This window comes from Budorcas taxicolor, chromosome 9 (genome assembly GCF_023091745.1).
Source record: "Budorcas taxicolor isolate Tak-1 chromosome 9, Takin1.1, whole genome shotgun sequence".
Lineage (NCBI taxonomy): Eukaryota > Metazoa > Chordata > Mammalia > Artiodactyla > Bovidae > Budorcas > Budorcas taxicolor.
This window is the reverse complement of record NC_068918.1, coordinates 20,311,113-20,332,910: the sequence shown is the minus strand read 5'-3', so window position 1 is coordinate 20,332,910 and position 21,798 is coordinate 20,311,113. Positions and strand designations below refer to the sequence as shown.

General features: G+C 36.1%; 1 protein-coding gene across 1 annotated transcript in view; it reads right to left on the bottom strand.

Annotated features, from left to right (window-relative positions):
• Positions 1-950: 950 nt before the first annotated feature.
• Positions 951-21,798, bottom strand: part of SERINC1 (serine incorporator 1) — a 34,643-nt gene continuing 13,795 nt past the window's right edge. Inside the window, exons 2-10 of the mRNA XM_052645499.1 lie at positions 17,533-17,694; positions 14,597-14,766; positions 8,390-8,469; positions 8,032-8,169; positions 6,083-6,252; positions 5,885-5,975; positions 4,208-4,352; positions 3,856-4,086; positions 951-2,507 (exon numbers count right to left, since the gene is read on the bottom strand). Coding sequence (XP_052501459.1) covers positions 2,372-2,507; positions 3,856-4,086; positions 4,208-4,352; positions 5,885-5,975; positions 6,083-6,252; positions 8,032-8,169; positions 8,390-8,469; positions 14,597-14,766; positions 17,533-17,694 — 1,323 coding nt within the window. The 3' untranslated portion in view covers positions 951-2,371. The remainder of the gene's footprint in view (positions 2,508-3,855; positions 4,087-4,207; positions 4,353-5,884; positions 5,976-6,082; positions 6,253-8,031; positions 8,170-8,389; positions 8,470-14,596; positions 14,767-17,532; positions 17,695-21,798) is intronic.

Here is a 21,798-nt window from a genome sequence, read left to right as displayed (position 1 = left end):
GTTTTGGCTATTTGGGGTCTGTTGTGTTTCCATACAAATTAAAAACATTTTTGTTACAGTTCTTTGAAAAATGCCATTGATAATTTCACAGGGATTGCACTGAATCTGTAAACTGCCATGGGTAGTATAATGATTCTACAATGTTGATTTTATCTGTCTTAAAACATGGTATATCTTTCCATCTGTTTTTGTCTCCATTTCCTGCATCAGTGTCATAAGGTTTCAGAGTACAGGTCTTTTGCCTCCTTAGGTGTTTTATTCTTTCTGATACGAACGTAAGTGGGATTATTTCTCTAATTTTTCTTTCTGGTATTTTGCTGCTATGGGATAGAACATTTTTTTAATTTTTTTTTTTTTTTTAATACTGAAGTGTCAGAAAAAAGCAGCATCAATTGGCATCGCAGGAAAAAAGGCCTGGAGAACACAGAAGTCTAGAATATCTATCAAATGAATTAAAATTATTCTCCAGACTTAACTGGTCTAGTTCTTCTAGGAGAATAACACTTACATTACCTTTGAGATCCACTTCAGGGGTTATTAACAGAGAACCAAAAGGGTGGCTCAGAGGTTAAAGCGTCTGCCTCCAGTGCGGGAGACCGGGGTTCGATCCCTGGGTCAGGAAGATCCCCTGGAGAAGGAAAAGGCAACCCACTCCAGTATTCTTGCCTGGAGAATCCCATGGATTGAGGAGCCTGGTGGGCTGTAGTCCACAGGGTCACAAAGAGTCGGACACGACTGAGTGACTTTACTTACTAAAAGGGTAAAGACCACCTTAAAAACAATTCAGTTTTTTCAAGACAGAAAATGGTCACTAAACCCTCCAATGTCAGTTTTTGTTTTTTTTTTTAATATACACAGGAAGAAAGTAGTTTGGAGTATTACACCACCTAAATTTGCTAAAATTATATTCTCCAGAATTTAAAAGAATATATACCACACATTTTCTCTGAATTCATTTATTTAAAGATAAAACAGCCATTTGAGATCATGGAATACAATACCAACACAATAAAAGGTGAGGAATTGTTATATTTTGCTTACATTAATAAGTATCTTAAAAGAAGCAAATGTAGATTTTAAGATTTAAGACACTAATGACACAACTGAGAGTTTCTATCTAAGTTAACAGTGATACTGCTTGATTTTCAAGTTGAAAGATTTTTAATAACCTATATATTTCAATTAGGTGGCAGCAAATAGAAAAGCATCTTTTGAGCCGAATAGTATACTGTTAAGCAGGAGTTTATTTTACAGCAGTCCATCATTCTCCTGGCCTCAGTTTGTGTAGAAGGCATACTAGACATCAGCAATTCACATCACATAAATGATCTACCACTCACAATGGTGCAAAATCTATTATGCATGTATTTGAATCGAAATTATTTTTGAATTCCAGAAAAAATGCCATTTGTGTTTGACAGATGTGGGATTTCCCAGTTTTGCCACTGATTAGCTATCTGAGCTTCAGTTTCTTCACTGTTAAACTTTTGACAGAACAGGAAGAAACTGAAAAATAGGCTTTAATAGCCTTCAGTTTATCAGCTCTGATTTTCAAAACTTTCAAAGTGATTTTCAACCTCCTTCTAACCTATGATTATCCTTTTCAAAATGTTTGTCCAAATCCTTCTCAGAGTTCCTAACTTCTCCACTGAACACATTTTAACACATCTGCATGTGTTTATAATGACCAAAACAAAGTTCATTATGTTAGTATGAAAGACTACCTATACTCAGGGTACATTACAACCTACCTGGGTATTCAATTTAGTACCCACCACTAGCAAATCTCTGAAATTTCTGTGTCTCCGTCTCCACCATAACCTACACTGTTGTCAATCAAATACTCCATACCTGTATATGTTCCTTAGCTTCATATCAAGGGAAAAATCTGAAAAGTTTTTAGAAAATTGGCATTTGTGACTTGTTTATACAATTTTTACAATTTTAGGACAGCCATGTTCTTTGCAGTATCCTGTAGGACAAGGCATCAAATATTTCAAAAGGCAGCCATACATTTTTTGTATTTTTCTATAACAGCTTATGTTCTAACACAATTTAAAAAATCAAACTGCCAAGCAGTTTTGTTTTTACTCTTTTCACAGGTACAGAGCAGAGAATAAACCTAACAATGTCCACTTCTCCTAACTTACCCCAACATACTCATACAACTCTTGATTCATTCTAAAACGCATATTGATGCACTTGGCAAGACTATAATGAATAAAATGGCAAGCGGTAAATCTAATTCATGCCAGAAGACTGGAGAAGTTACATGGGAAGCACACACATACACAACTTCACAAAAGTTGGGAATACTGCTGATTTCAAATAAATGATGATCAAAGTGAGACTTTCATGCCTCAAGTCCCATTCAGTCAAAATCACGATTTGTAAGAACAAGTGGTGCCACCAGTGTCCAAACATACAGCACAATGCCAATCCAACTAGAAGAGATTTTCACCCAGACAGCTGTCCACTGACTTTTCATCTCACGAGAAGGCTCATACCTAATATTTAAGGAAAACAGAAAGCAGAGAGAAGTTGGATTACTGGTCATCAAGCCAGCAGGTTTCCTTATTTTAGAAGTATTCTTTGTATATAATCTGTGATAACAGATATGTAGTTGCTGGATTATCTCTGTTGCCTTGTTTTCCATACCACTTTGACAGCTAATACGAAGGTTAAAAAAAAAAAAATCTCCTTTAAGGGAGCAGAAGACATAGGCCTGTGAAGTAGTTCCTTTACATAATGCTCAGAGGATCTGTATGTATCTCTGGCTCACTAATTAATGGAATAGCAGAGAAAGGGAGTCTGACCTCTGGATAAATGAAACATTATTTAACAAAGACTTATCAATTCTAAACTGTACAAAGAACATAATTTGTTCAAAGTATATACACGAGCGCCCTCCAGTATATACAGGAGCTCCCTCTACCTTCTCAGATTTAAGAAACTGGGAAGGAAATATATCCCAAATTTAGCTGATTTTTATGTTGATGAAACATAACAAAAATACTTTTTATCTTTAAAATTTACTATTATTACCTGACAGCCAAAGCTGTGAATTACTGAGAATTATTTGGAATAGTTCTTGTACCTTAATATGCTGCAGTGTAGGAATTTTTAAGTATATATATATATTTTTTCAATAATAAATGCCAGCAGAGGCTGATCTCAAACAAATGAATTTTTTTTTTAACATCTTTTGCTGGTATTCAAAGTTTTCTTACAAATTGTTAAGGATATTATGCATTAAAGAGTATTAAAAATAGAACTACCCTAACTATACAGTTCAACTTGCATCTTCAATCTTTCAACAATCCTTTGAACTAAATCAGAATTTTTAAAGACAAAATATAAACCACTACCTTCCTCTTAACAAAAAGAGGTTTATCAGTTTTGAAGTGATATAAAAGCAAAAATTAGTTTTAAAGGATTCTAAGAATCCATCTGTGTTAATGTATTCACACTTCAATTTTGAAATCCTCAAAGCTTTTAATGACAAAGTTTGAACAAAAACAGTTAAAAAAGGTATCTCTTTCTACACTATGTTGGGAACTAGTTAGTCCGTATTAGAAATCACTGTGTTTGATCCCTGTCAACATGTACTTCCCTAAGCAATGTGGTAGGTTTGTGAAACTTTATTTCAATCTTTTAAGATCTGGAACTATTTTAATGATTGTTATTGCTAAAGCAAGGAAATAAAGTCTGCATTTCTCATACTGATCTCACTATTCATTTAAATTCTGAAATATACTGGAGGATAAAAAGTACTCAATACCACATTTTTACAATGGAATCACAAAAAAAGCCACCCAAATTTCCACATGGAAAGTTTTCATAAAACATGAGTACCTGTACCAGTTGGTAAGGGTCATCATGATATAAAGCGAAGCCAGGAAAAGCATGAAGTGAAAGAAGGAGTAACTGTAAGTGACACCATCCCTTTCATTATCTACGGCTCGGTGAACATCATCACCATCCTCAAGTGATCCCTCATTTCTGGCTCCACCATCTTCTATTAGTGTTGATTCATCACTTGTTAGAGTCAGTTTATTAACCTGACTGTTGTTTGAAGTACGGATGCTACATGAAAGACAGTTTAAAAAGAAAGGAAAAAAAAAAAAAAGGAATTTAAACACAACATTCATATATGAATAATAGCTGGACTTCGCTTCAAAAAAATAAAACCCATAATTTTTCCTACCTTGAATAAAATACACACAGTAAAAAGAGGATTAGTCCAATAATTCCTTGAGTATGCCACCACTGTACAGACTGCCCCTCCTTTGGGATAGTGCTTGTTGTATTATATCCAATTATGTTCAGTAGACTTGGGTTACATTCTGTTTCTATAATGTAAATTAGGGTCAAATTAACATGTTAGAAAAGTACAAAAAATTTTTCAGAGGACAGTGTAGTTCCTTTTAACTCTTTATACACTGGCAAACTCAAAAAACTGTTAGAAAAAGGCACAAACAAAATAAGACAACTTGTATTTATTCATAATGAGACCTTTTACATTATATAATGCTAGTTTTATCGAACTGGTTGAAAAGCAATTTCATTTTCAACCTCATGCAGGAATTGAGACATTTAAGCTTTTTACTGATCAGGAAATTGGTGAAATTAGTAAATTTTTTACTTTATAGTAAAGCTCAAGCAGAGTTAAGAATAAAATTCAGATATCCTAAACTAAGATGCACTGCATTTTCTGTTATATACTATGAAATAACAATAGTGATTTTATGAAGTGTATCAACTTGTCAAACTACATTGTTATATAAGCAAGATAGTTTACACATAAAATCAGTTACTAGAGTTTTAGCAAATAGTTTGTGGAAATGAGTACATAAATCATAGTGACCTAATGCTTCTTCAGCCTCTCAACTCTTGTAAGAAAGAATTAAAATGGGGTTGGTATTCACTTAAGTGTCCCAAATATGTTTTTTACCTCCCACAATGCCAGATATGTCAATTGCCACCTTATCACTGAAAAATGATTTTTATCTTGAAGCCACTTGTATAAGGATAATCCCTAAAGCAAATTCCTATTACTTTATTTCTAGACACTTACTGGACAAAAATAAGCAATCTTTCTCTAGTACACTAAAAAAACTTTTTCTCCAACTAGTGATAAAGCACCTATGAAATTTATAAATGGGATGAAATCTAAGAGTCAGAAAACTTTTTTCTGTCAAAAATTCTGTAATTTTTCTGAGGAAACGAGACCATTTTTTCCCTTTTCAAAAAATAGTATAGCTGACCCTTGAACAAGCAGATTAGCAGTGGCAACCCACAACACAACTGAAAATCTGCGTGTTACTTTATGGCTGGCCTCTATATTCCAACCTTTCATACTAGCAATTTTTATCTATGGATTCAACCAAATGCAGACTGTACTGCAGTACATTTATTTTCCAATTTGTTTCACCCCAAATAACATAGATGGGCTTATACTTCCACAAAATGCACTAAAACTGGCCTATAAAAAGATTACAAAGACCAATTACATTCACCTGTAAGGTAATCACAGACAAAAAGAACTTAAAAAAATCTATACTAATTAAAACAGACTCAACAAACATTTTAATAGTTTTTAATTTTACATATACTATCACATGCACCATACAAATCAGGTATATTTCTTATAATTTTCCTATAATTTCTTATAGATTTGTTAGTGAAGGAAGAAACTAAGGGAAAAAATATAGCAGTACATCAAAGATGAAAATGGTATTATATGAGAATGAAACATGAGAATGGAAATAGTATTTCCATTCTCTTCATTCCTCTATGAGCTTAATTTTACAAACCGACAATCTCTGAAAACAAAGCTTGCGGGATTCATGAAAAGAAGCAAATCCAAGCAAACAAAACATACCCGGTTCATTGGTCATAGCAGACCATGTCAAATACATTGTGTAGACTGTAATCACTGAAGACTGTAACAAACCAGATCTTGGTTGTGATTCCTACAAAAAAATAATTAAGCAAAACAGAAAAACATTGCAATCATTCAAGATTTAGGAAACCTTAGAAAAACAGAAGCTTCATAAAGAATGAACTAATCCAAGCTTACTTGGATTTTTGGCAGTATGGACATTATAGAAGCACCAAGGCAGAGGAGCATGTTGACACTGATGAATGCTTTATTTTCTGCACAACTGGCTGGATGAGTATAGTAAACAAAAAACAGGACGATAGCAACTAAAGACAGCAGATAATTCAGGGCTGTAGCTGATAACAAAGCTGTGAAAGAAAGACATTTTGACAGTTAGATTTTCTCACTAATGTTAGGAATGAGGCATATGGCTTGCTTTAAAAACAATCTTATTTTATTCAAAAATATTATTTTAAGCAACATTTTATCAGCATTACACAGCCTATAAAAGCAGTTAAAGATTTAATTCTGGCCTCTACCACATTAAGACTTTTGTAGCCTTTACACGTGTGCGTGCAAGCTCCGTCATGTCTGCCTCTCTGCAACGCCATGGACTATAGCCCATCAGGCTCCTCTGTCCATGGAATTTTCCAGGCAAGAATACTGGAATGGGTTGCCATTTCCTACTCCAGCCTTTACACACAGCTCACTATTATGATGCATTTTAAGGGTAATAAAATAATATGATCTTCATTTAAAGTAATATTTACATAGAGTGTCTAATACACATTCAGATACATTAGCCATTATTTTCAAAATACAGAAAATTAACTAGGAGACTATTACTCAAGGTTTTTAAGTTATATCATTCAATTGTAAACAGCCATTAAGAAAATTATTTTGTTAATGCTAAGCCCACAGAACAATGCTTTGCTTTATCAACTAAAATCTTAAAAAAAAAAAACTATTCAAGTTGTCATTATTTAATAAGACAACCTAAGTTTCTTCTATCACACACACACTTTTAATTTTCACGTCAATGTATGCTTAATATGAATGTATTCATGTAGATGTGACTCACTAACAAATACTCTATCAGACAAATATTTACTGAATACCTACAAAGGCCCTGGAGATACAGCAGGCAAGAGCCAGAGACTCTTATATTAGATTTAACATTAAAAAATGAAACATTCTGTGTAAGTAAATTTTCCAAATGATTAAAGCTTATTTTTTTGAATATCAAATTCTTTAACCACTGAGATCAAATATCACAAACTAGTTGTATGAAAGAAAATATGAATATAGCAGATATGCTTAGTTTTCACTCTGATTTAAAAATATTTTTTAAATATTTTTTAAATATTTACAGTATTTTTTAGCTGACGCTCAGACTACTTCACATAAAAATCCAGATCTATGGGTTCTTTTGAAAAACTTCAGAAAAATTAAGCAACACTGGGCTCACATTTCCACAAGGCAATTACTGGATGGAGCTAAGCAGTGTAACGGCCTTCACACTCTTAATTCACCACAGTCCCTTTCATTTGCAAAAGGACTGAAAATGCAGTTTCTCCTCCCTCATTTGTGTCACCGGTTGTAAGCACCCGGATTTTGATTCTTGTTTTAGAGTAAACCATAGAACTCAACCTCATCATTATCAATACACATTACATACACTACGATAATAAACTCCCTAAGGTGTCACACATAAAGGCAGTCTTTGCACTTATATAAAATGCTTCAGAGTTGTTTCTTTTTCCGGCTTGCTGATGCTTCAGAATTCTACCACTGTTTGTTAGATCATCTATTCTAGTAGTCCTCATCTCTTTAATATTTTACTTTTTACCCTTTTACTTAGAAGCCTCCCAGGAAATCAGGCTATAAAATATACATATACTCAGCAGTATGCTTTGGAAATTCTATTTTAGCCATTCCCAGTCTTTTGGATGATTGCCTCGTTCTTGGGTATGTTCCTAGTTGACATGCAACATACGGTGTGACAGGATGCCACTCACAAACTTAAACTAAAAAACCTCTCCACAGTAAACTCTACCATAAAAATCGTGACTTCCCCACAGCCTACTACCTGCTCTCACTTTCAAAGTTCAACTCTCTGGAAGATGTTCTGTGAGACAAAAACTTACCCGCATACCAGCATCTGGAGTTCCCCTCTTCCATTTTTTCAACCCATGATTCATTCCACGAATGGGCAAAATCAATGAGTAAGACTAGCTGTATGAGAATGAAGCAAAAGGCACCTGCCATGCCTACATAAAACCACACTGAAAGGAGAAAAAAATTTTAAAAAAAATCACAAGTGAGTGACTGCTTCACTTTTTATTGTTTCCACAATCAATACACTGAAAGAAAAATAAAATATTACATAGATGTCTTGACTGAGGAAGGAAAACACAAAACAAATAGTTACAGTTCCAGGCAACAATTATTTTTAATTTCCTTATAAAATATCAACATCACACAAAGAAAAAAAAGATTTCTTACCAGTTGTAAAAGTTCCTTCTGGAATGAAGAAGGCCCCAATAATAATTGCAATTGCTGCAGCAAATTTAAAGAACCAGAATCTAAAACAAATTATTTTTATTAGTAAATAATTCATTACAAGTGGTTTCGTATATGAAATCTTTTGAGAGCTGCTCTTAAAAAATAGCTACACTTTATTGTGACTACTCTATTCCACCTGAGGATATCCTGAAAACGAGAAGACACCACATGTCAATTATTTTGTTGTGTTGTTGTCTGGTCACTCAGTGTCCAGCTCTTTCTACAACCCTATGGACTGCAGCCTACCAGACACCTCTGTTCATGGCATTTTCCAGGCAAGAATATGCAAGGGGTTGCCATTTCCTTCCCCAGGGGATCCTCCTCATCCAGGGATCAAACCCACATCTCCTACACTGGCAGGCAGATTCTTCACCACTGAGCCACCAGGGAGGCATGGCTATTTTAATTCATTCTAATAAATGAGAATATTAGATGCATCTCACAGGTTTACTTAAATGAGTGAGATAATATATGGAAGTGTAAATAAGGTACACTGTACAAAGGAATAGCTTTTGAAAACACAAAAGTCTGGAAAACAGATTTCCAGTAGCAAGTCAGATGAACTGAAACAACCAGAAAAGACATAATATCTGAAGAATTCTAACACAGAAAGAGTAGGAAGTGCAAAGGAGGTGTCCAGAATCCAAAAAAAAAAAAAACCCAAAGTAACAGATTAATAACTCCAGCTGAAGACAACTAGCAAAAATTTGAGGTGTCTGCTACTTCATATATGAAAGCAGCAATGCAAAACTATAAGGAATATGAACATTTCACCACCAGAAGATAACGATAATCCTACAATGACTGATCATAAAGGCATAAAAATCTTGCAATCTAGCAGATAAAGAATTCAAGATAGTTGTTCTGAGGAAACTCAATGAGCTACAAGAAAATACAAAAATAATTCAATGAAAACAAGCAAAAACCACTAAATTTAACCAAGAGATAGAAATCATAGAAAAGAACCAAATATATTCTGAAGCTTAAGAATTCAAGAAAAGAAATGGAAAAAAAAAAAAAAAGTAATAGAGATCTTTAGAAGTGAAAGTAAAAGTCGCTCAGTCGTGTCCGACTCCATGCGACCACATGGACTGTATAGTCCATGGAATTCTCTGAGCCAGAATACTAGAGTGAGTAGCCTTCCCCTTCTCCAGGGGATCTTCCCAACCCAGAGATCGAACCCAGGTCTCCCACATTGCAGGCGGATTCTTTACCAGCTGAGCCACAACGGAAGCCCAGAGATCTCCAGAAGGGTAGATCAAATGGAAGACAGAAAAACTGGACAGGCATTTTGATATAACCCAATCAGGGGTGAACTGAGAAAAAAATGAAAAAGAGGGAAGAAAGCCTCAGTAATATATGGAATTTAAATATTAGAATGATCAGGGTTTCAGAAGAAGAGAAGGGGGCAGAAAGTTAATTTAAAGAAATAATATCTGAGAACTTCCTAAATCTGGACATGAACATCAAAGTTCACAAAGCTAGTAAGATCACAGGATCATCATCTCAATGCAAAAAAAACCTTTAGGATAAAACTGTCAAAAATCAAATACAAGAAAATGCTAAAAGTAGCCAGAGGGGTCCAAAGCAAGAGATTCTGATCTACAAAGTAATTTCCATTAGGCTCTCAGTGGATTTCTTAGAAAATCTATAGGCCAAGAGAGAGCAGAGTGACTTTGAGTGACATACTCAAAGTGTTGAAAGGAAAAAACCACCAGCCAAGATTACTCTGTCCAGCAAAGTTATCCTTCAGATATGAAAGAGAAATAAGGCTTTTCCCTAAATCCAAAGAATTCACCACCACTAACCTGTCTTGTAAAAAATGGTAAAAGGAATTCTTCAGACTGAAATGAAAAGACATTAATTAATAACATGAAAGCCTACAAAAGCATACAACACACTGGTAAAAGTAAATACACAGATTCATAAAAGTCTAATTCTTTAACAGGGTGGTGTGTTAAGTGAACTGTAGTAAAAAGATTTTAAAAAGTATTAAAACACAATGAGTATTATAAAAGGTAAATTGTGACATCAAAAAAATAAAAGGAATAAATATGTAGGGCTATTTTATGCATTTAAAGTTGCTATCAGCTTAAAATTAACTTTTATCTATAACATGTTTTATGTAACCCTCATGGTAACCACAAAGCAAAAAGCTAGAGTAGATAAGATAGAGAAGCAGAATATACCACTAGTTTACAAAGAAAATCACCAATTTACATAGGTGTTAACAGAGAAAAAAGAAACGATGAAAATATAACCAACCAGACAACAATGACTAACATACGGCATTAACAAGTCCTTACAAATCAATAATTATGCTAATGGAGTGAATTTGCTAACCAAAAGCCAGTGGCTGGATGAATAAAACAAACTGAAAAAGACAAATGGAATCACATTTGTGGATGTGAAAAATAGTTAAAATGTCCATAACAGTCAAAGCCACCTTTCAATTCAAAGTACTCCCTATAAAAATTTCAATGTCATTTACAAAAACTCAGGAAAAAAATATCCTAAAGTTTGTATGTAACTTCGAAAGACCCCAAATAGCCAAATCAGTCATGAGAAGGAAGAATAAAACTGGAAATATCACACTTACTCCTTTCAAACTATACTACAAAGCTATACTAATTAAAACAGTAATAACATAAAAAATAGACACACAGATCAATGGAACAGCAGAGAAGGCAATGGCAACCCACTCCAGTCCTCTTGCCTGGAAAATCCCATGGACGGACCTGGTGGGCTGCAGTCCATGGGGTCTCAAAGAGTTGGACATGACTGAACAACTTCACTTTCATGCACTGGAGAAGGAAATGGCAACCCACTCCAGTGTTCTCGCCTGGAGAATCCCAGGGACGGGGGAGCCTGGTGGGCTGCTGTCTATGTGGTTGCACAGAGTTGGACATGACTGAAGCGACTTAGCAGCAGCAATGGAACAGAAGAGTAATAAACCCTTGCATTTCGGATCAACTAATATTTGACAAGGGAGTCAAGAATATTCAGTAGGAAACGACAGTTTCTCCAACAGTTTCGGGAAAGCCATTAATAACCACATACAGAAAAATGAAACCAGACTCCTTTCTTACACCATTCACAGAATCAACTCAAACTGAATGGAAGACACTTAACACATTATTGGAGAAGGCAACGGCACCCCACTCCAGTACTCTTGCCTGGAAAATCCCATGGATGGAGGAGCCTGGAAGGCTGCAGTCCATGGGGTCTCTAAGGGCTGGACACAACTGAGCGACTTCACTTTCACTTTCATTCACTGGAGAAGGAAATGGCAACCCACTCCGGTGTTCCTGCCTGGAGAATCCCAGGGACGGGGGAGCCTGGTGGGCTGCTGTCTATGGGGTCACACAGAGTTGGACACAACTGAAGTGACTTAGCAGCATCAGCAACACATTATTGACTGGACATGTATTAACATGTCTTTTGTTACCCGAGTGTTATTGACTAGGAGATGAATCATATGCTTTTAGAGAGCCATACAATTAACATCACAGTGTTTAGTTAGAGCTTAAAACTGATAAAGGCTCATTACAGACTTATGATTGTTGTTTTCATTCACATTTCCCTGTTAGGGTTCTGCTCCAATTTTGTCTATGTTATAAACACAAGCTTATATCCAAAAAATTTTCAAAAATGATGCATAACGAAATTTTGAACAAAGAAGAATTTTTTGGTGACTTTTATGCAGATACTTTCTCTGACTGTCCAAGCAACATAAATACTAGTATCTCAGAAGATGACAGTTCTTCAGAATATAGTTCTGACTCAGACAATATGAATATTAGACCAACAAAAAGACAAAATAAACCTTAGTGATTGATTCTGACATGCAAAGTGAAAATGAAATGCATGATGCTTTTTTACACGTCAGGTGTAACTACTGAATGTAATAATCTGCAAAGTGTTAATTAAATATCAGGTCAACAAAAATAAAAATTGCCAGGCACAGGCCTATGTTTCCAGCAAAAATCCCCTAGTCAGTGAGTTAAGATCTGATACCATAAAAGTTACTTGGAAGATACTGATACTGGGAAGAAGGAAATAAGGAAGAAACTCCCTGACATTAGTCTAGGCAATGAGTTTCTGGGGGAGACAACAAAAGTACAAACAACAAGGGTAAAAATCAAACCAGTGGGAATACTTCAGACAAAAGACCTTCCACAGAAAAAACAGAACAATCAACAAAATGAAGAGACAACCTATAGGAGAAAATATTTGCAAACCAAGTATCAAAATGTGGTTAATATCAAATTAACTATATAAAGAACCCATACAACTCAATAATTTACAAAAAACAATTAAAAATGGACAAAACTAAATATTTTTCCAAAGAAGGCATACAAATGGCAAACATGCATATGAAAAGGTGCTAAACATCATTAATCATCAGAGAAATGTAAATCAAAACCATAGAATGGCCACCAAGATGGTAAGAAACAACAAACGTTGGTCACAGCGTGGTGAAATAGGAATTCTTAGGCACTGCTAATGGGCATGTACACTAATTCAGCCACTATGGAAAACAATATGAAGGTTCCTGAAAAAATACAAAAATGGAACCGCCATACAGTCTGGCAATCCTACTTCTAGGTATATATCCAAAGAAAGGGAAAACAGGGCACTGAAAAGGTATCTGCTCATCCATGTTTACGGCAGAATATTCCTAACCTGCAGATACAGAAACAACCTAAGTGTGCATCAACAGACGAATAGAGAGACCATAGTACAGAGACACAATGGAATATTATTCAGCCACGAAAAATAAGGAAATCCTATCATTTGCAACAACATGATCCTGATGGACCTTCAGGGAATTTGCTAAAAAGAGATAATCCAAATTTAAAAAAATATTATATTACCAAAATGTGGAATCTGAAAAAAAAAATGTACTTTAAAGTTGCTAAGAGATCTTAATTGTTCTCATCACAACTAAGAAATATATGTGACGTGACAGAAGTGTTAGCTAATATATGATGGTAATCATATTGTAATATATAATACATATGAAATTAACATTTTGTACACTTTAAACCTAACACAATATCATCAATTATATTGCAAAAAAAAAAAAAAACCATTAGCATGATGTAAGAGTGCTTAGTACATACTTTGAGAAGAATGTTATCACAGGAAATGACTGTGATAGTCATCCTGTAATGTATTTTGAGAGTTGTTTAAAAATACATTTAATAAAGATGTTTTAACAGTGCAAAAAAATTAAAATTAATAATCAAAACAACCTATGACTAAGAGAATTAAAAAAAAAAAAAATCAACCTGGCACAAAACATCATTTTTCATTAATATTTTATTTGATTCTTCCCATCTTTGATAGTGTATGTTAATAGATAAGCAATATCAGATACTTAAAGCTATTTTTATTTATGGGGTGGAACAGTGATAAAATTCAAAACATTCAATACTGAGTATGAGATGCATTGCTCTGTATTAAAGGCGACTGACAAAAAGGAACCTTGAAGTGTCTAGGTTGTCCATTATAACGTTTAGAAAATCAACCACCTTGTTTCAAAGCAATAAAGTTTTTCACTTTGGCTGCACTGCACATGTAAAGAACTGAGTTCAGTTTTATGTAGTGAGATTGGCCTACAGAAGGCTAAGAGGAGGAAAAATAAGCTCATTAGTCACAAATGTGATAAATCTTTTCAGGATGAAAACATGGTTGAACCTTGAACAATGCTAGGGTTAGGGACTCCAGCTCTCTGCATGGCTGAAAATCCACCTCTAACTTACAGTCAGCCCTCTGTATCAGAGGTTCCTCATTTGTGAATTCAGTGAATCAGAGATCATGGAGTGTGTTAATACCATAGTTATTAACTGTTGGGAAAAAATCTCTAAGTGGACCTGCACAGTTTACACCTGTTTGTTCACAAGGGTAAACTTTACTAAATATTATGCACAGCAGTAAGTGACTCAAATCTACTATTTAGTATTTATATTTCTAAATTCTGACATTCTCTGGTAGAGACAAGAGGATTTTCTTACTTTGTCATTCATGAACAAAATAATTCTGCAGATTGTTCAAGTTTATTTTAAACTTTCTTTAGACAGACTCAAAATTACTGAGAAGAGACTACCCAGACTTTAAAATGAAGGTTATTAAAATACTTACCCATTGTGTACTGCAGCTCTAGGATCACTGCTGCTCTTCACTTTGATCATTAAGAGAGAGAGAAGAAGATAGAACATAGCCAAGCCAAAGCACAAACGGTATACAGCTTTATAGCCAACCAGAATACTACAAGGGACCATTCCTTTCTCATTCTCACAAAATCCAGGAATCTGAAAAAAACAAGAATTTCTAATCTAGAATTTTTTCAAGGAAAAATGACAATTCTGTGCAATTAAATAGCTTAAGGTTCAGAAAATTGACGTTCACTTTTTACAGTTTATGCTGAAATGTAATCATGGTAAGTCTACACGCTTTCATAAACAGAAGTTTAACCCTTTTTTCACTTTATATGCACACAGGATAAACTACAAATGCCAATCCTAAAGTGAATGCTTATTTTAACTTGCAGACTTATTCAAGTTTATTCTAAGTTTTTTTTAGAACTTACATTTCACTGTGATATGCTGAATCACATGTATAAAAGAAAAACACAATCAATAAAACTTTAAAGAATTACAGAGTAATTCAATCAGTTTCTAAATACTAAAGAGAACAATGATGGCTTTTCAAAGCCAATGCTATTAAATTCATTCTGAGATCTGGTCCCTGATTCTACAAATATTATTTTTGATAATGGATAGATCTGAAAGTAAAGTGAAAGTGAAAGTCGCTCAGTTGCGTCTGACTCTTCGTGACCCCACGGACTGTCCATGGAATTCTCTAGACCAGCATACTGGAGTGGGTAGCCTTTCCCTTCTCCAGGGGATCTTCCCAACCCAGGGCTAGAACCCAGGTCTCCCACACTACAGATGGATTCTTTACCAGCTGAGCCACAGGGAAGCCTAAGAATACTGGAGTGGGTAGCCTATCCCTTCTCCAGTGAATCTTCCAGACCCAGGAATTGAACCAGGGTCTCCTGCACTGCAGGTGGATTCTTTACCAACTGAGCTATCAGAGAGAATTGGAGTAACAGCAAAAGGGTTGGCTGTATTTTTATTTTTCTAACTTAAAATCTTGATAAAGACTGAAGACCATTTCAGAAAATCACACTGAAAACAGAGTACAAGCAAGTATTTTCAAATTATTTTTAAGTGAAATAAATGAGTGAAACAAACTAATAGTTTCAACTAAAACCATTCATAAGAAGTCAACTGGTTCCATGACAAAACCATTTTGCTTATACCCAGGACTTAAGTAAAATTAACTGAGCATCTATTTATGGCATGTACAATGCTACGTTCACAACTGTGATAAAGCTCATTTTCCAAACTTGCATGATTTTTCTTTACCCCAAAGTCAAAAGCAGATAATCATGGTTTAAAATGCAAGTTATCTAACATAAATACTTTCTCAATCTCAAATTTTCTACTGTCATTCATCTTTCCTTGGAGGAAAACTAACTTTTATATGCTGTCTCTGGATCACATTCTCTCTCATCTCTTACGAGTTAGATCCCTTATGACTTCTCAAAAAGCAAATGATTAAATCTCTCCATTCTAAAAATGTTTTAAACTCAGCCTCCCTCTAACACTTGCCATCTTCATCACAAAGATCCTCAAATTAGCAGTTTATACTCACTGGATATGTTTCCTCATAGCCATATAACTTTCCCTCCCAAACCTCCTAGGTCCAGCATTCTTAAAACTACAGCTTTTTTCAGACACTAGACATATACTGGTTGTCAAATCCAATGGCTACTACTTAATCCTCACACTCCTTTACACCATTTTTACAGACATTATTATCCTGTCATTCTCAAAGCTCTGCTCCTAAGATCTACAAAACATGTTTTTGGTTCGCTTCTTTCACTGTTCCTTTAGAGCTTCCCTTTCTCCACCAACCCCCTTCTGTCAAAGTTCTAGCTCTGCTCACTCCAAATCGTCCTCCTCTTCAGCATATGCTGCCACAGTTTGAACTTCATCTCTATCCCTGGTTTGACTGACACACTCGAATTTTTCACTTCCTGTTGGACACATACAGAGATACAAACGTAGTGACGTACCGCCAAGACAACATGCTATGAACTGAACTAGATTATATTCTCCCCATCTTCTTTCACAACCTGACTCCCTGGTGCGGGGGCACAGGAGGAGGGCGGAGGGCAGGGCAGGTGATAAGTTTAATAAAATACCTTTTTTTCCTTTTTCTTAGTTAACAGCAACAGTTTCCTCTCAGTTATCTAGGATCAGAACCTCGTTTATTATTCTATCACTGCCTATATTTAAATCCAGATCCAGTCAATTCTATGTTCAAGGAATCTATTTCAGGCGCTCGATGTCCTTCTTGATTACATCATTTTAACAGCCTCCACACTTAACTGCTTGCCTTTTTTCCTAATTATCAAATAAATCTTCCTAAGGCATACATACTTGGCTCAAAAAGCTTTTATCCTCATTCTGCTTCCTGTTTTTCAATTTCTGTATATAAAAATTTCTTGATTCTTAGAATGCCACTTTTTCCACGAGACCCACAGCAATTCTGACATTTCCCTGGCTGGAAATTATCCATTTCCACTTATTATCACAGCACACTTTTCTGCACCACCATCACAATCTCATAAACCACTTTTAGTGTTTGTCTTTCCTAAATAATTATGAACTACTAAAACTGGGATTAAGTATCATCTTCCTTTTTACAGTATTCTGTTTCCAACACACTGGAAGCAATTTTATGCATAAACATACTAAAGGTTCAAGCTTCCCAGGTGGCACTAGCAGTAAAGAATCTGCCTGCCAATGCAGGAGACCTAAGAGAGGCAGGTCGGCAAGATCCCCTGGAGGAGGGCAGGCCGCCCACTCCAGTATTCTTGCCCAGAGAATCCCCTGGGCAGAAGGCCTGACAGATCACGGTCCATAGCATCACACAACTGAAGTGACTTAGTAGGCACACACACTAAAGGTTCAGTTAATCATTAAAAAAAAAAAAAAAGGACTTACCTTATTCAGCTGTTCTTCCATTCCAGGTATCAGCATTACACAAGCTACACACACTCCAACAAGCAGGAAAAGCGCATAGATCAACCTGGTTACAGTGGAGTTATTTCCACTAGGACAGCATCGGCACAGCAAACACGGGGCACTGCCACACAAACACGGTATCTGGAAAAAGAAGGTTACAAATCAGTACAGTTTAAAAGATACAGTGAACATTTACATTCTATCTACTCAAAAAAGGATGAAGTTAAATTGATTAAAAAGTGATCTGGTTCGTAAGTTATCTATAAACTATAAACCATGGTAACTTCTGGGTAAAAATGAAGCAAAATAAAGCAAAAAAAAAGTGCCCTTCATATCAAGCAAAATGAGTAAATTCAGTTAAAAAGGGAAAAAAAGTAGCAACAAGACCCAAAGTTTAGCTGAGAAAAGAAATGGAATATTCATTAATTATAAGTGGATCTCCAACTCCTACCTTTTAACCCCCAGAAATCAGGCTGAATTCACAAAAGTCTGAGGTTTCTCAGATAATTCAGAGAAGGGAAAGAAGTAAATTGGTATTTTCACCTTTTCCCTCTTCTGACTTGGTGGTGGTGATAACCACCAAGTAAAAGTTCCTATTAGAATTAGGCAAAATAGGATTAAAAGAACAAGTGGGGTGAGCTAGCGTTCTCTAACAGAATTCCACACTAAACTAGTAGTAGATCCCAGGGGAAAAGGTATCTTCCCGAACACGTGAGGCAAATACCGGTAATGGAATTTAACAATATCTCAGAAAGGCAAAGTCAAAGTATTCTAGTAACAATTGACCTTAATCTAGGGTGAGCTCCACCATCCACCAGATAACACAGGAAGGGAGTATTGTAGAAGTCAGACACACTACAGTAACCCATATAAGGTAGGATCAGTATTTATACAAAACTTCAAAAATAAATGGCATAGCAACAACACAAACACACTTTAGCAAAAAATAAAAAAACATGCCCCAACCAAAAAAAAATAAAAAGCATTTGAAAAATCCAATCTGAAATAAAACATAAGTCAGTAAGAAAAGGAAATTCCCGAAAATTGGTTCACCTGAAGCAAAAAGGAGAGTTCAAACAGAAAAGAACAGAACAAGCTGAAAAAGAGGACTGCAGGGCTGAGGAGAAATGAGAAGGGGAAAAGCCTGCTTAAAAAAATAATTAACAAAACAAAACGGGAACAAAACAAAAATGCTGAAAATAAAAATCAGTTCAGTTCATTTGCTCAGTCATTTCCAACTCTTTGCGACTCTATGAACCACAGCATGCCAGGCCTCCCTGCCCATCACCAACTCCCAGAGTCCATCCAAAATATGTCCATTGAGTTGGTGATGCCGTCCAACCATCTCATCCTGTCGTCCCCTTTTCCTCCCGCCTTCAATCTTTCCCAGCATCAGGGTCTTTTCAAATGAGTCAGCTCTTCCTATCAGGTGGCCAAAGTACTGGAGTTTCAGCTTTAGCATCAGTCCTTCCAATGAACACCCAGGACTGATCTCCTTTAGGATGGACTGGCTGGATCTCCTTGCAGTCCAAGGGACTCTCACACAGTCTTCTCCAACACCACAGTTCAAGAGCATCAATTCTTTGGCACTCAGCTTTCTTTACAGTCCAACTCTCACATCCATACATGACTACTGGAAAAAGCATAGCCTTGATTAGACAGACCTTTGTTGGCAAAGTAATGTCTCTGCTGAAAATAAAAATACTGATAGATAAATTTTGGATTAAGTACCATAAACTCAGGCCAAGACACAGTAACAGTGACCAGACTTACCCTACTGCCTTAATCCCTGGGGAAAAATAAGATGAAACAATGGTTTTCCAGACAGTTAACAACAGGCAATTTAGGATACTTAATTTCTAAGAGAGATGAAACAATGTGAAGTCTAGGACTGGCCCAGTTTTTCTGCCTGGGAAGAGTTTCCAGTGTAGGCCAGCAGAGGCCAGCAGTCTACTGAACTGGAGACACAGCTGGGGCAGAGTTGAGAGTTTAGGGAAGTGAAGGCACATAAGAGTTCACAGGACATAAAAAAATAAAGGAGAAAGCTATACTGAGATTGAACTCTGGAGATCTGCAGAGGTTTGCTTCCATTTCTGTCTTCAGCAGAGCACTGATCAGCACATGTATTTGATTAAATTCCTCTAGGGGGCAGGGTGGGGTGGTATTACTACCAATCGTGTGGAAAAAACATTATAATCCTTGACTAAAATTATAAGATTTTTACTACACAGTATGGGGGGGGGGGGGGGGCGGGGGGCGGAAGCTGGCCATAAGGCTAAAAAAGCCATTCTAATCTCAATAAAGCCTAAAAGCAAACTTTGAAAAGCTTCTCTTCAAATAACTCACCTATGTCTAAGAATAGCAAGAATTACAAAAAAAAATACAACATATCCAGCTCCCATCAAGGTAAAATTTACAATATCTAACAGCTAGTAAGAAATTGGCAGGCATACCAGTATGGAAAATACAGCTTGTAATGAAGAGCAAAGTCAACAAATAAAAACCAGCCTGAAAATTACACAGATAACTAAATTTAATTATAAAAATGGCATTCCAAAATCACTGAGGACGGTGACTGCAGCCACAAAATTAAAAGACACTTGCCCCTTGGAAGAAAAGCTATGACAAACGTAGACAGCATATTAAAAAGCTGAAACATCACTTTGCCAACAAAGGTCCATATGGTCAAACTATGGTTTTTCTAGTAGTCATGTATGGATGCGAGAGTTGGACCATAAAAAAAGACTGGAGTGTCAAAAAATGGTTGCTTTCGAATGTGGTGCTGGAGCAGACTCTCGAGAGTCCCTTGGATTGTAAGGAGATCAAACCAGCCAATCTTAAAGGAAATCAACCCTGAACATTCACTGAAAGGAATGTTGATGAAGCTGAAGCTCTAATACTTTGACCATGTGATATGAAGAGCTGTCTCACTGGAAAAGACTGACGCTAGGAAAGATGGAGGGCAGGAGGAGAGAAGGGGGCGGCAGAGGATGTGATGGTTAGATGGCATCACTGATTCAGCGGACATGAATGTGGGCAAACTCTGAGAGACAGTGAAGGAGAGGGAAGCCTGGTGTGCTGTAGTCCATGGGGTTGCAAAGAGCTGAACACGACTTGGTGACTATGTTACTGTAATGATACTTCATTTGCTCAAGTAGAGTGGAACACAGCATGTCAAAGAGAGACATGGAAGGTTACGTCCATATCAAACTTCTGAAAATGAAAAAGTAAAGTATCTGAACCAAAAAGTACACTGCAGAAACGGCAAATGAACTTGAAGATATAGCAAAAGAAACAATCCAAAATGATAAAATGATAAAAAGACCAGAACAAAAGCAACAGAGAATCAGTGCTGTCAGACAACTTCAAATAGCCTAATACACGTCAAACCGGGGCTTCTGAAAAATAGAGACATGAGAGTCCTTTTGAGGAAGTAATTGCCGAAATGTTCTTAATGAAAACTATAAACTCACAGATCCAAGAAACGCAATGAAAACTACACACCAAGTTACATCATAAACTGTTTAGGGCTTCCTCTGTTGCTCAGTGGTAAAGAATTCACCTGCCAATTCAGGAGACACAGGTTTGATCCCTGGGCAGGGAAGATCCCAGGTGCTGCGGAGCAACTAAGCCCATGCACGACCACAACTTCTAAGCCTGAGCTTCAGAGCCTGGAAACTGCCACTACTGAGCCTGCGTGCTGCACCTACCGAGGCCCGGGCGTCCCAGAGCCCCGTCACTACAAGAGAAGCCGCCACAACGAGAAGCTAGTGCACTCCAGTGAAGAGCAGCCCCGCTCTCCCAACTGGAGACAAGCCTGTGCAGCAACAAAGACCAGCACAGCCAAACAGAAATAAATGGAATTAAAAGAAGAAAATGGTTTAAAAAAATAAATTGCTTAAAAACAATGATAAACAGAAAAAAATCTTAAAAGCAGTCAGAAAATGAAGGAACCTTATATAAAGAAGAAGAAAGATATCAGACTTCCAGTAAGAAATATTGCAATGCAAAAATCAGTACTGAATGAAGAAAACTATAAGTACAGAAGTTCATACTCAGCAAAGATATCTTTGTAAAGACATTTTTAGGCACAGAAAAAAACCCCAAAATAACAAATCTAAACTATCAGAAATGTGAAAAGAAAGTTACACCAGAAACGTGGATCTACATAAAAGAAATGAACAACAACAAAAAAGAAATGGTCAACTGTGTATTTTTTTTTTACATATAAAAGGTTACTTAGAA